Raw genomic sequence first — 12,269 nt, 5'->3', positions numbered from 1 at the left:
AATAATAATAATAATAATAATAATAATAATAATAATAACAACATCTTCGAACTCCTTCAAGATCATTTTTTCGTTATTGGTATTTTATTTATTTGTATCTTAAATAATAAAAAATATTAGTAATCAATTACATGCGCATAAATTCACTAGGTAAATTTTTTTACCAGCTTTTGATTAAATTGTTATAAAATTATCTTATCTTTTATAACCCAAACTTATTAAAAATATTTTTTTAAAATTTAGGATTGAAATTAATCTTTTGCCTGAAATTTAATTAACTGAACTTTTAAAATCAATCAAATCGCTAAAAGGAAAAATATACAAAATTTAGAATTAAAATAATTCAAGGAAGGAAAAAGGAAATTGTATCCTTGAAAAAAGACGAAATTGTGGCAGCGATTGACCCATTTTGACAACTCAGATATTAGAATACCACCATCTATCTATCACTTGACACTGCCAAAAAACCTCTCTTTGCTATAAAAACGCAAAGATTTTCTCGCAATCAACAAACTATTCTCCCCTTAGTTCCCTACCAACCTATCTCTCTCCCCTACAGTCTGAGGAACAAATTCGTGGGGGTGGTGACAACCCAGAACTTGATCCAGGTGTTTATTTTTGATAATTAATAATAATTTCTGGAGTTTTGTGTTGTTAACTTTTTGGCAGAAACCCGACTTGTCTTTGTTTTTTTGCTGCCATGATCACCTTTTGGTTGTCTCTTCACGTATGGCTTGCTCGTTTATGGTCAATTTCGAATTCTTGTTTTGGGTATTCAAAGGAGATTCGATGAAAAATCAAGATTGAGTTTTTCTTGGGGAAGGGGGTTTCTTTTTCCTTTCCTTCACTGCATTTTTGTTAAGTTTTGTATTCATTATTGGGGCTGACAGCCCTGATTGACTTCGTTTGAATTCTTTCTTGATGTTTATCGTTTTCTTTTATTTTCGTTTTTTTTTCTATTTATTTTGGAGAAATCACGATTTTATATGATGCCTACCCTTTATCGCTATTATCTGTCAGTGCCTGTGCCTGTGCCTGTGCCTTATGCATTCATTTGTTTTGGTGTTTTTGGGTTTGAGTGGTATGCTTGTACATTGATCTGAATTTGAATTCAAGTTTAGAAAAGATGATGAATTTGATTACTTCGGGTGGTATGAGATCTGTGATCTTTCGGTTTGGAGCCGAAGTAAACCAAGAAAACTGAACTATCTTGGTCAGCTTTTATGACAGAAGTCCCAGTCGCGTATCAGAAAAGTTATATATTTGTATTTTTAATGCTTTAGATGACCATATTTGGTATCTGTTAGAAATAAAGCGGCAAGTTAACAGTTATCCGAGTACGAGTATCCTTCTATTGAATTCACGCGGCATGATCTCATTGGATTATCTATGCTTATTGGGTGTATGTGGAATTATGGTAACTCGATCTTGTGAATATAAGGCAGTTCGTGTACCAGCATTTGGAAAAGTTTCTTTTTACACAATAAATTAAAGGTTGGAATTTCTCTTTTAACCTTTTTTCTTCCGTTAATTAAGCGCATCTGGGTGTGTGGATTTAAGATTTTGGAGATTAAACCTAACAAATGCAATCTGGCCTTTTTGAACCATTTCACTCATCTGTTTAACTAACCAGTAGATTGAACTTCTTCAGTTTCAGGTGCGATCATTAGCATACACATACATTAAATCAAGGTTGAGTGGGCATTACTGTCACTTTATTTGACTCCAGAATTACATCATAGCACACTCTGAAACCCATTGCTCAATCGTGTAACTTTTATTATAAGCGATTTTGATAGCAGTGATCATTTCTAGTTGATGTTCTGAATTCTGATGAAATTTCTTTGAATTTTATACTTCTAATTATTATGCTGATTACAAATTTATTAAGCACAGTACTTGTAAAATGTTTTTTCAGGTGTTATTAATTTCTTGTTTGAGCTGTTCTCGAAATGAGAGATTTTTGATGGTATATCACAATGAATCATGGTATAGCACTTGGAGAGAAATTAGAAACAAATATGAATGCTTCAACCTATATGGCAAGTGGAATTTTCGCTAAAGAACTTGAAGATGAACTTATGAAATTTACAGCTAGTTATGAGGACTGTAAAGCCAACACACGCTTGGCTGAGCAGAGTGAAGAAGTCCAAGGTAATGCAAATGTGGAAATTAACATTACAGACTGCACAAAATCTGGTGGCCGCGAGTTTGTTGCAGCAGAATACCATGACACAACAGAGAGCTCAAGTTCCTTTGGAAACAGTGACACTGACAATATTGACCCATTGGATGACTCTGAAATTATGCCGGAGTTTCATGGTGATGCCTCATCATCTCTTGGTTTTGATGGATTAGGTGAACCATTTAGAATGAGGTTTGTTTTCTAGTCATTATTTTCTCCTCTACGACCTTTGTCATCAAAACTAAGCATTTATTCCTTGTAAAGAAAATAAATCGTGAGAAACTTGAAAGTGAACCCGCGGTTTTGGGTTGGTCAGTTGGAGAAATTACTCGAGCTACGGTTTTCAGCACTGAAAATTGCTCTGATCCTAGATTTTGTTTGGTTTAATGTGATTAGATGGATTTGAGTGAATGTAATGCTTCACTTCATCCCAGACAAGTCATTGTAAAAAATCCATGGGTTGGAATTGAAGCACCATAATGAGCTTTATATTAATAAATTTGAACTTTCTGCACTATGTTATCTTTTATCTTACACAAAGGTAGAGAATTTTGCGTAAAAAAGTGGAGTTAGATGATGTGTGGCCACCTGTAGAATGGGATTTTATAATTTGGGGTGAATTTGGAGGTTGCGGTGTTTGTTCAAACTAGAAGTGAGTGAGATATAAGGAAATCGATGCTTTGCGTAGGCCAACTTGGTTTTCATTCTTTCTTCTTTGATTTCTTTTCTGGCCCCTAATGAATCTAACATGCTCAAAAATTGTAATTTCATCTATATCTTTATTGTTTGTCAATGTGTTTCCATTCTTATCATTACATTTGGCGTATTTTTGTTGCAATATTTAGTAAGAAAAGGGTCACTGGTCATTGGAGATCATTTATCCAACCTCTGATGTGGCGTTGTAAATGGACTGAATTGCAAATTCGTAAGTTTGAATCACAAGCCCGAAAATACGACAAAGAACTTGAGGAATACAGTAGGCGAAAGAATGATCAATTGCAGAATCCTTCATTCGAAGGTCTTGGTGTGAAATCCCTTCATTTTACCTCCAGCAATCCTAGACATGGTGTCTACATGAGGAAGAAAAGAAAACGAACCGAAGACTCGATGGATATAGCATCATATATGTCTCACCATAACTTGTTTTCATATCATGGTACATATTTTCTTCATTTCTGTTGAGTTCAATTCATTTTTGTATTTATCTGAAGTTAAGAATCTGCACGGTCCATTTTGCAGAGAGTAAGAGGTCTTCTGGTAAGGGTCCCCTTAAGGGTGATGAATTGAAGAATCGAGGTGACAACTTACATTTCATTTAGTGTTAATTATTCAACCTTGATACACGTAATATGAATAGCTAGTGCCATCATATGACGATATGAAAGTGTTGGCGATTTTTTCTTTTTTCTTATTTGTCCATTTGGACTGATTCAATTGGGTCCATTGGTTTCTAAGCTTTTGTTGTTAATTACATTTTTAAGAGCTGGTCTCTAGTCACGACTTCGGGCCATCGTCATATTATCCCCTTTTAACTTGTTATTAGATATTAAGTTTGTTGAGCTTATACTAATCACTAGAATAGTTTCAGTTTTCTCCATTTTGCATGTGCCATGTACTTTTGATGGGGTGGTGAAGGATACAAATTTAGTTGAGTTTATCCCATTCACTGGAACATTTTAGTTTTCTCCTTTTTGTTTGTGCAATGTGCTTTTGATAGAAACGTGATGGTGATTTTACCTTTTTCTTAAATTTGTTTGACAAGACTAATGTGGTTGAATTTGACGAGATAGAAATTATCATATTTTTAGAATGATAATTAAGACTCTAATAGTTGACAGAAATTTGTTGTGCTTATACCCAATGTTTTTTTTTTATATTGTAGCAATGACAACTCAGAGAGTCAATGTTGGCAATGAGTTGTGGGTCAATGATGAACAGCTCTTCCTTGAGCCTGGAGATGGTGATAATCCTTTGGAAGTCATACTTGGAAAGATTGAATTTGTTCGATCACTAGTTGTTAAAATGAAGAGTAGAGTTGAGAAGGTGATGAGTGAAAATGCCGGAAAGTTATCTTTTATGGATGACTCAAGATTGCTTAAGCCATTTAGTGCTTTGATTGCCTCTCCTCAAAATACTTCTCCAAACAATGGGCAAAAAATGCCCGTAGGAACTTATATTGCTTCGCAGCTTAAGATGGAGCATAACATGAGTGATGCACTTGTACCTGAAAATGGAGTGACAAGTGATGGGGTGATTCCTGGTGTCAATGGAAGCACTAATCATGTTAGTTTTACCAACGCATACAAAAAAGTGAGTTAGATTATGTTTCCTTGCCTCAAGGTTGTTTTAATTCATCTGTAGAAATGGTTTATTCAGCAAAATACTCTGAGATTATTCCCTGTTAATCCTTTGCTTTTGCATTTGTTTAGCTGTTGGATTCACGAGCGACAATACATTTTGTGAATTATCTATTGGTAGTTCTTTATGATGTACTCATTTCTTGATCATCATTGGTTTAGTCATCTCTAAAATGCTCTCAGGGAGAGGAAGACATTCTCATTGACAACAAGCGGGTGAAGGAAGAGATGAATAGCTTTGAGGAAGTAAAGATTGAGCCAATCCGAAGTCCTTTGGGCACCAACCCTCAAGTTCGAACGGCACCCAATCCTCCCACAAACAATCAAACATCACCTATAATGCGTTCTATGTCAAAGCCTCCTGCCCCTAAAACCCAGAGAAAGAGTCGCAAAAGAAGAGGTGCTGGTCAGAGGCGTAGAAGATCCACAGGTTAGCCTCTCCTAGGTTGGGACAGTTTTCGTTTGTCGAAGAGGTATTGGATATGGAGGAGACTAAATGTTACAGCAGAAATTGTCAATATGTACTGTCTTTTTCAGTTTGTAAATTCTAAAGTTCTATTCTTTGGGATATAATGACTTGTATCAACACGCATTTCATAAATTGTGTTTCAATCCTATGGTGAAATATATCTCCAAATCCTCTCATTTCAATTCCTGTGTCATACCCTTCTGAATGCTATCACTCGAGTTCCTCCGCTGAACTTGTCGCATGTTTTATAACGCCTGTAAATATGGCTCGTGTTTGGAAATTGAGCCAATATAATGGGATGTAGCATCAAATGGATGTCAAATGCTGTCTAGTCCTTTACTGGCACCTCAGTATCGTTGTTTATCAAATGGCATCCACTTTCACAACTTTTTAACTCGAAATGCGCAGCATCAGAGGGATGAAAATTTTGATGTTCTGATTTAGCTCCCTCGCATCATTAAGATTTACCATCAATTCTGGTGTCACTTTCATACGCATCTGTATTTTCTTTGACACCAATTGCATCACTTTTTCGTTTTTTTTTTGTTTTGTGCTTTTAGCCGAGTGATCTCTGCGACAAACTCCGAACCATGCTATTTCAACGCTTTTGGGCACGCTTCAAATTCAGAATTATACCCTCTTTAAGTTTCACTCACTTTCAATGCATATATAGGATCCACTTTTTTTTTGAAAATTGTATGTGTGACAAGATCTTACCCGTTGAAATGAAGGAAAGATAATAACCACATAGGTAATATCTCATATTTACTTGTGTCTTTGTTTCATTATATTTTATTTTTCCGTAAAACAAGGTGTCATGGAGACTTGTATTTTGGTAAAAACCTTTTATGATTTACGGGTCTGGTATTCATAGATAAAATAATTTAGGGTGGAATTATTTAGTATCGAACTTATACTTTGCTTGCATACTCATAATAACATCATAAATTTGTTTTTTAAAGCATAATGACTGAAAATAATAGCAAATTGTATGGGAATTTACCAATTGAATATTAGTACACGGTGTTTTTTTTTATCATTTGTATCTCCAAGATTTAATAAATTTCCCATTATTGCAAAAACTCACTTGGCTTGATTCATGTCCAAAATATCATAAAAACTTATTTGAGACTGTCTCACAAATCAATTTTATGAGACAAATCTTTATCATTACCCGATCTTTGAAAAAACATTACTTTTATGCTAAAAATATTATTTTCATTGTAAATATGAATGTGGTTAACATGTGTCACAGATATAGATTTGTAAGACTATCTCACGAAAAACATCATGCAAAATCATTATTGATATTTTATTTATGACCAATCACCCACCACATTTATGTGTTATATTATAAATAGACATATATAGTGTAGTTGCATCGAAGCGAGCGGATCCTATACGTGTGTGATTAATTAGTTGTTTGGAGTGGATCTACGTGATTCGATGTAAAATTTTGGTCAGCCTGAAAAATGAATACAGTAAAGTTAGATTAGGCTTTGAAATGATATTGTTTATAAATTACCCGAAAAAAAACAAAAAAATATATATATTTGAATTCTATTTTTATCAACTTAAGTTTTGCATCGCACATAACTTCACGCTAGGTGCTCTTAAAAAATGGGAAATGATATGTTGATTAATCTTTGAGGAAATTAACAAAGGATAGAGTGCAATGATGTCAAGAGACAGAGGCAACTTTCAAAAGGACGCACCAGTTTGAAAAATGGGAAATGATGTGTTGATTAATCCTTGCACAACAACGGTTGAATACTCTACCATGCAGATTTTGCACTCAGTCTTGCATCATCTAACACCGACGGTTGAATATTCACCATGTGCCCTGTTACGGGACAAATAAAGCGCATTGAATCCGTGTATGAATCTAATAAATAAATAACCAATCCTAAAGTACAGATATTCCTGATGACTCGCCGCAGCTCTGTCCACGCAGCCAAAGTATGCATTACCCCAATTTTTTTCATAAAAATATTGAATGGTGAAATCAAAACCAAAAATATACAAGCCGATCTAAGCTAATGTAATCAGTTTCAAACACACAGCCAACAAAAAATCAGTGCAGAACAGCCGTCTCGTCTTCTAGAGCAGCAGCAATCGAGGTGATTTGCTAACATAATTCAGAAAAAGGAAATGGCCAACTTACTTGCCTGACCAGTTCATCCTTGGGTCCAGGTTAAATCATATCTCCTCAACCTACAGGATGACGCCTCCTGTACATTATTCAAGGGAAACAAGGAGATGCATCAGATGTATACTGCAACTAAAAAGAAGTGCTTAATTCATAAAATATTATAGTTGTCTTTCACTACTATCCCCGTGCCACGATATTTTTAAGCATTCAATAAATTTGATATAGGCATAGTGGCTGCAGTGGAGTGGAGAAAATGATGTGTCACTATAAGCTTCATATAACAAGAAAAGATTAGACTTTGGAGAAGGTTAAAAGAAACAGCACAAGAAGTTAAGAGCATAGAACAGTTTGTACTAGAATGCTAAATTTGGAGGTCAGGATCTCAAATGCTACCTCTTTGGTCGGCTACGATCTTCCTCATAATCCATCACCCCACCAAGTTCAGAAAAGATCTCTTCATGCCCTCGGATATCAATGCCGGCCTGCTTACAGTTTGTAGCTTCTGCCACAATGTAAGTAAGACACATCGACCAACATGTCTAGAGCTAAAACTCATACTTGCCACACATTAAGATAACACAACACTTCAAGTTCCAAACAATGTGAATCTGAGAAGGTCATACCACAATGTATCCTATAAAAACTTTGAAGATGCATTCAGAAGGGTAAATCACCAACTTAACGTACAAAATTACTTTTATAAGAATCATTCTTTAGAATCAAACAAGTAAATACTCAGATTTGTCTATACTACCTTGCAGCGGATAAGCAGTAGCAGAAAGTATTAGACTCAATATAATAAGTAAAACCTTCGAAAATATCCATAAATTAATCTTACTAAAACTTCTATCTCGTTAAAAGTTTCAGGTTACACAGCACTCAAGTTGGTCACTGTAGTGTTCATGGTTGCTTTCACACGCGGAATTAAATGAATGACTCTTTGAAACAGAAAATCGTTTCTTTACCAAAGGAAAGTTAATCTCACCTTCGCAGATAGCGCCTTTTTCACTTCTTCCACTCTTTCCTCAACTTCCTTTCTATGGTTCTTGTCTATTTCATTCATGGAATCTGCCCACTTGATCTTTTCTTGAATGGAAACAAGAAGATTGTCTGATGTTGACAACCTAAGAAATTGGGATTTGCACAAATAAATCAATGTAAAAGGAAATATGTATAAAAAAACACTAAGAAAAAATGATTAAAAAATTGAAAAATGAGAATCACATTAGAAGTATTCCCAGCATAAAATTTGTAATCAAATGCTGTAACACAAACTGCAGACTGTTTTTGCTAAATCTGACTTGTACAAACATATCAACCACCAGATTTCATCTGTAAAATTATTTGAGTCGGGTGGGGAAGTAATCTTGGAAAAGATGGGGTGGACGGGAAAAGTGGAAACATGGAATACACAGGAGTCTTAATAGAAAGCACCTCTTTGCGTAACTTCAGTTTCTGGAAACCCGAGGAAGACAATAAAACATCTAAAGGTGTGCGAGGATATCAAGAGACAGAGGCAACTTTCAAAAGGACACACCAGTAGTCTAGGAGTTCTAACTTGTATAAAACCCCCTGCCTTAGGAGAAGTAAAAAAAATGCTATATAATTATTTTACACTTTATCATTTTTCATGCTTGAATGGTTTTATTTCGGGTTCTCAACACACAACAAGAACCTTCAAAAGGGACATGCCAAAGATAGAAGTCATAAATAAAATTTCAGGAAGAAATATTACCAGTTTGCCAGCGTTCCAATCATATTACTCAACTGTTCAGGTCTGAGATCCCTCCCTGCAGCAAATTGTACCTACAAGCTTGAACAATGCTTAAGTTAGAAACCAATCATCGTCAAACATGCGATTCTGGCATGAGAAGTTAGTACGAGTGCAATTAAATCAAGACCTCAAAGCATCTCCGCAACTGATCAAGCTTTCCTCTCACTATTCCCTGTCCACGAGAGGAAGAACAAATTAGCTTATCTATCTTTGAAACTTCTTCAAGTGATCATCTCTTAAATCATATTTGCCAAGATCCCATGCCTTTTTGTGTACAGAGCATAAAAGTTTCAAATATCAGAAGAACAAACAAAAACAGGAGTAAAATCTGTACTAAGGAATAAAAAACACAGCAGACCAACCAGTGCAATGAAAGTTTATTTTTCACTGTAAGACCATGGTCTAGATAGATGTGACAATAAGAGCGAAGTAGCTGGTCAGCAATGAAAAGAAACATACCACATACATGCAGCAGTTAATGAGGAAATCTTCCAACTCCCGAACATTTGTGACATCCAACTCCTGCATCAATGTATCATACGACAATACCTGCGCAAATCAATTTTCATTAATTGAAAGTCGAAGAACTGCCTCCAATAAACTTACACTTAAAAGTGATGTTGCCATGTAATAAAAATATATACTTTTAAAGTAAGCATACAAGTGTAATTACAAAACCGGGGTGGTCATAGATGCCACATAAACTTCTAATTTGTCCTAATAATTTAACTTTGAGAAAAAAAAAATAAAGGAAACTGGTACATCGGCATAACACTTAGCATCTAGCTACATCAAACATACTTTGCTCATTTCAAATGCAAAGAAGAAACACATTCTTATCAACTTAAAGAGTAAAGTCTCCACCATGACAAAACAAGCAGCATATCAAATGAGAACAAAAGCTCCTGCATCATTCGGTCACTTGTGAGCACACACAAAAAATGGTGTCATGGATCCTACCTTGTTTGTCTCAGCCAAAGTAAGCACAGTCAGCTGCTTCAGCTTTAGGATTTGATCAGGAACCAATTGTGGAAGACGGTGTGCATCACCTGCAAGAAAGAATTATCTGTAAAACTCGTCACGAAGAGGAGAAACTCCCCGAAAAAGTGATGCATCTCATAGAGGCACTGTTCAATTTTGTATCGCACGTGTAAACAAACAACCAAATATTAAAGGTACCATGAGTATTGGTGCAAAGCATTGAACAACGTGTAAGTCTATAACTGAAGCAGAACAATTTTTATTTCTCAACATGTGCTAGCAATAACTTTTAGTCAATCCAAGTTACGAGTGTGCATATTCATTAAAAGGTAAAAATAGAGCTACCACAACAAGAGAGATGCCCGTAAATACCCAACGACCTATTTCCAACAATCAAATAGCAACTCCAGAAGGTAAAATTGATTTTGCAAACGCAGTACAAGCACTAACAGCTATGTAGAATGGCAGGTTCTATAAAACTTAATCACTTATTATTGCAGAGAAGGTGATTCAGCCAAAATAAACCCAGACAGTTTCATCCTGGAAACTTTTATCGAGACAGACCAAAGACACAAAACTGAATATAGATTGATTCCGTAGATGAATAAAAGGACGAATCGATAATTGAACAGACTAAATTGCTTACTCTTGTATTCACTCCATGTACCATATGCATACATCTGGAGCAATTCGCGATATTTAATATAACCAGTTCCTTCAAGCTGCAAATCAATTCAACCGTTAAACACCAATCGGGGAAAACGAAGGCCTGAATTTTTAACAATAGAAAGGAGTTTAACAAGTTGAACTCAAAAGACTTGGGTACAACAACTCCATCTTCCATTTTGACTCCTGTTAATTAATCCCCAAATGTAGCAGAGACAACTAAGAAACTGAAGACCAGTCCAAGAAAATTACGGAGTATGGTGCCACAGATATGTAGAGTATGAGAAACAAACGCACGCTCCTAGTTCCAAAACGTAATACATAAAGAGAGAGTTGGTGAAAAATTACAACCCAGACTCCGAAATCAACCAGTTTGACCGATCATACGACATATCGAAAGCATTGCACAAGAAACATTCCAACTCGAACACTACATCCAATCCATCAATCACTCAAGAATAAAAATACACGAATCCACAAGGTATACCTCGAAGATGGTCGGAACGGAGAGAATTTCGGAAAAAGCAAACAATGATGGATGTGAAGTTGCCTCAACGATAACATCAACAAGCGGCGAGCCCTTAAGACTGGCCGCCTGCTTGACAAAGTAATCTATGAGCTCTGCTTGCTTTTGTTCAATGTCCATTCTGCAGCTCACAGATTTCTGCTGATCCAACGAAAATTTAATGGCAAGCGATCAGGAGTATTCCTCAGAATTTAGAGATTTTGGAGAGGAGCTTCACCTTTTTTTTGTTTAGGTACTTCTAGAATGAATGGGGGAAATTTGTCCAACTATTTTTTTTATATATAAAAAAGGAGTACTCTTGGCAATGTCCATTTTATAATATATATATATATATATATATATATATATATATATATATATATATATATATATATATATGCACACACTAGAGTAGTTACGAACATGTTGTGTATTTGTATAATATTTTTTTTATAATTCATTTGATTTATATTTAAATGAAGATTAAAATATAATTATAAAAAACAGCAAGAGATTACACTTTTTTAATATATACTAGTGTATTGATGCACATATTGTTTATATAATATTTTTTATAATTTATTTGATTTATATTTAAATGAAGATCAAAATATAATTATAAAAATTTGTTAGAGACTGTATTACTATTTTGAAATATGAATTTAAAAATAAATAGAAAAAAGAAATGGAAAAAAATACCACCAGCAACTTGATGTTAGACGGTTTTAGCCTTAAAAATGGTTGAAGTCTTAGATTTATTTTTTGGTTTGATTTTTTTTTTGTTCCAAAATTACTACATCTATGAGTATGATTAATTTGAAATTGAATTTCTCTTACTTATTATATGAGACAAGATAAAGCTCATATTACTCACAATAAAATGCATATGATAAAAAAACAAAACAACTCTCGGTATTTCAAAATGAAATGAAAAATGTTTGCCGTTTCTTTTTATTTTTATTTATGCATATTTTAATGTGTGCAATATAAATTCTATTCTTATCAAATAAACAATATAGGAGAACATCAGTGTCAACTAAAAAATATCCGATAAATTTAGTAGTTTCAAACAAAAATGACCATAAAAAAAAAGTAGAAGTTACTCAATGAAAATCAAACTCGGACATCTTCCCTCCTCCACCATGATAGTCACAACTTCTCCACATCTCTAACAATGTAT

General features: G+C 34.6%; 2 protein-coding genes across 7 annotated transcripts; one reads left to right on the top strand and one right to left on the bottom strand.

Moving 5' to 3' along the window:
* The first annotated feature begins 422 nt into the window (after window positions 1-422).
* Window positions 423-5,197, top strand: LOC140809087 (uncharacterized). 5 transcript variants are annotated; one of them, XM_073166571.1, is made up of 7 exons: window positions 423-608; window positions 1,658-1,692; window positions 1,919-2,377; window positions 3,031-3,341; window positions 3,425-3,481; window positions 4,068-4,495; window positions 4,726-5,197. In XM_073166571.1, exons 3-7 carry the CDS (start codon window positions 1,980-1,982, stop codon window positions 4,975-4,977), a joined length of 1,446 nt encoding a protein of 481 aa, XP_073022672.1. In that variant the 5' UTR covers window positions 423-608; window positions 1,658-1,692; window positions 1,919-1,979; the 3' UTR covers window positions 4,978-5,197. The 5 variants fall into 5 exon arrangements, with proteins under 5 accessions (XP_073022672.1, XP_073022673.1, XP_073022671.1 ...); XM_073166572.1 differs by having other exon boundaries at window positions 1,652-1,692; window positions 1,996-2,377; XM_073166570.1 differs by having other exon boundaries at window positions 1,652-1,692.
* Window positions 5,198-6,874: 1,677 nt separating this feature from the next.
* Window positions 6,875-11,377, bottom strand: LOC140809694 (COP9 signalosome complex subunit 7-like). Of its 2 annotated transcripts, none has more exons than XM_073167403.1 (9): window positions 11,072-11,377; window positions 10,565-10,640; window positions 9,898-9,986; window positions 9,397-9,486; window positions 9,065-9,109; window positions 8,899-8,969; window positions 8,149-8,287; window positions 7,557-7,645; window positions 6,875-7,242 (listed from the first exon to the last, which is right to left on the bottom strand). In XM_073167403.1, exons 1-9 carry the CDS (start codon window positions 11,228-11,230, stop codon window positions 7,221-7,223), a joined length of 780 nt encoding a protein of 259 aa, XP_073023504.1. In that variant the 5' UTR covers window positions 11,231-11,377; the 3' UTR covers window positions 6,875-7,220. The 2 variants fall into 2 exon arrangements, with proteins under 2 accessions (XP_073023504.1, XP_073023505.1); XM_073167404.1 differs by having other exon boundaries at window positions 7,557-7,665; window positions 11,072-11,375.
* Window positions 11,378-12,269: the final 892 nt, after the last annotated feature.

Source organism: Primulina eburnea, chromosome 13 (assembly GCF_022965805.1).
Source record: "Primulina eburnea isolate SZY01 chromosome 13, ASM2296580v1, whole genome shotgun sequence".
Taxonomy (NCBI): Eukaryota; Viridiplantae; Streptophyta; class Magnoliopsida; order Lamiales; family Gesneriaceae; genus Primulina; species Primulina eburnea.
Note: the sequence above shows the minus strand (reverse complement) of the source record. Positions and strands in the feature narration are given on the sequence as shown.

Excerpts from the sequence above, each read along its gene's own strand:
- LOC140809087 (XM_073166571.1), top strand. The coding sequence starts at position 1,980 with ATGAATCATGGTATAGCACTTGGAGAGAAATTAGAAACAAATATGAAT. Across the intron at positions 2,378-3,030 it reads GGTGAACCATTTAGAATGAG|TAAGAAAAGGGTCACTGGTC; the intron begins GTTTGTTTTCTA and ends TGCAATATTTAG. Across the intron at positions 3,342-3,424 it reads TAACTTGTTTTCATATCATG|AGAGTAAGAGGTCTTCTGGT; the intron begins GTACATATTTTC and ends TCCATTTTGCAG.
- LOC140809694 (XM_073167403.1), bottom strand. The coding sequence starts at position 11,230 with ATGGACATTGAACAAAAGCAAGCAGAGCTCATAGATTACTTTGTCAAG. Across the intron at positions 8,288-8,898 it reads ATTGGAACGCTGGCAAACTG|GTTGTCAACATCAGACAATC; the intron begins GTAATATTTCTT and ends CCAATTTCTTAG. Across the intron at positions 7,646-8,148 it reads AAAAGGCGCTATCTGCGAAG|GCCGGCATTGATATCCGAGG; the intron begins GTGAGATTAACT and ends AACTGTAAGCAG.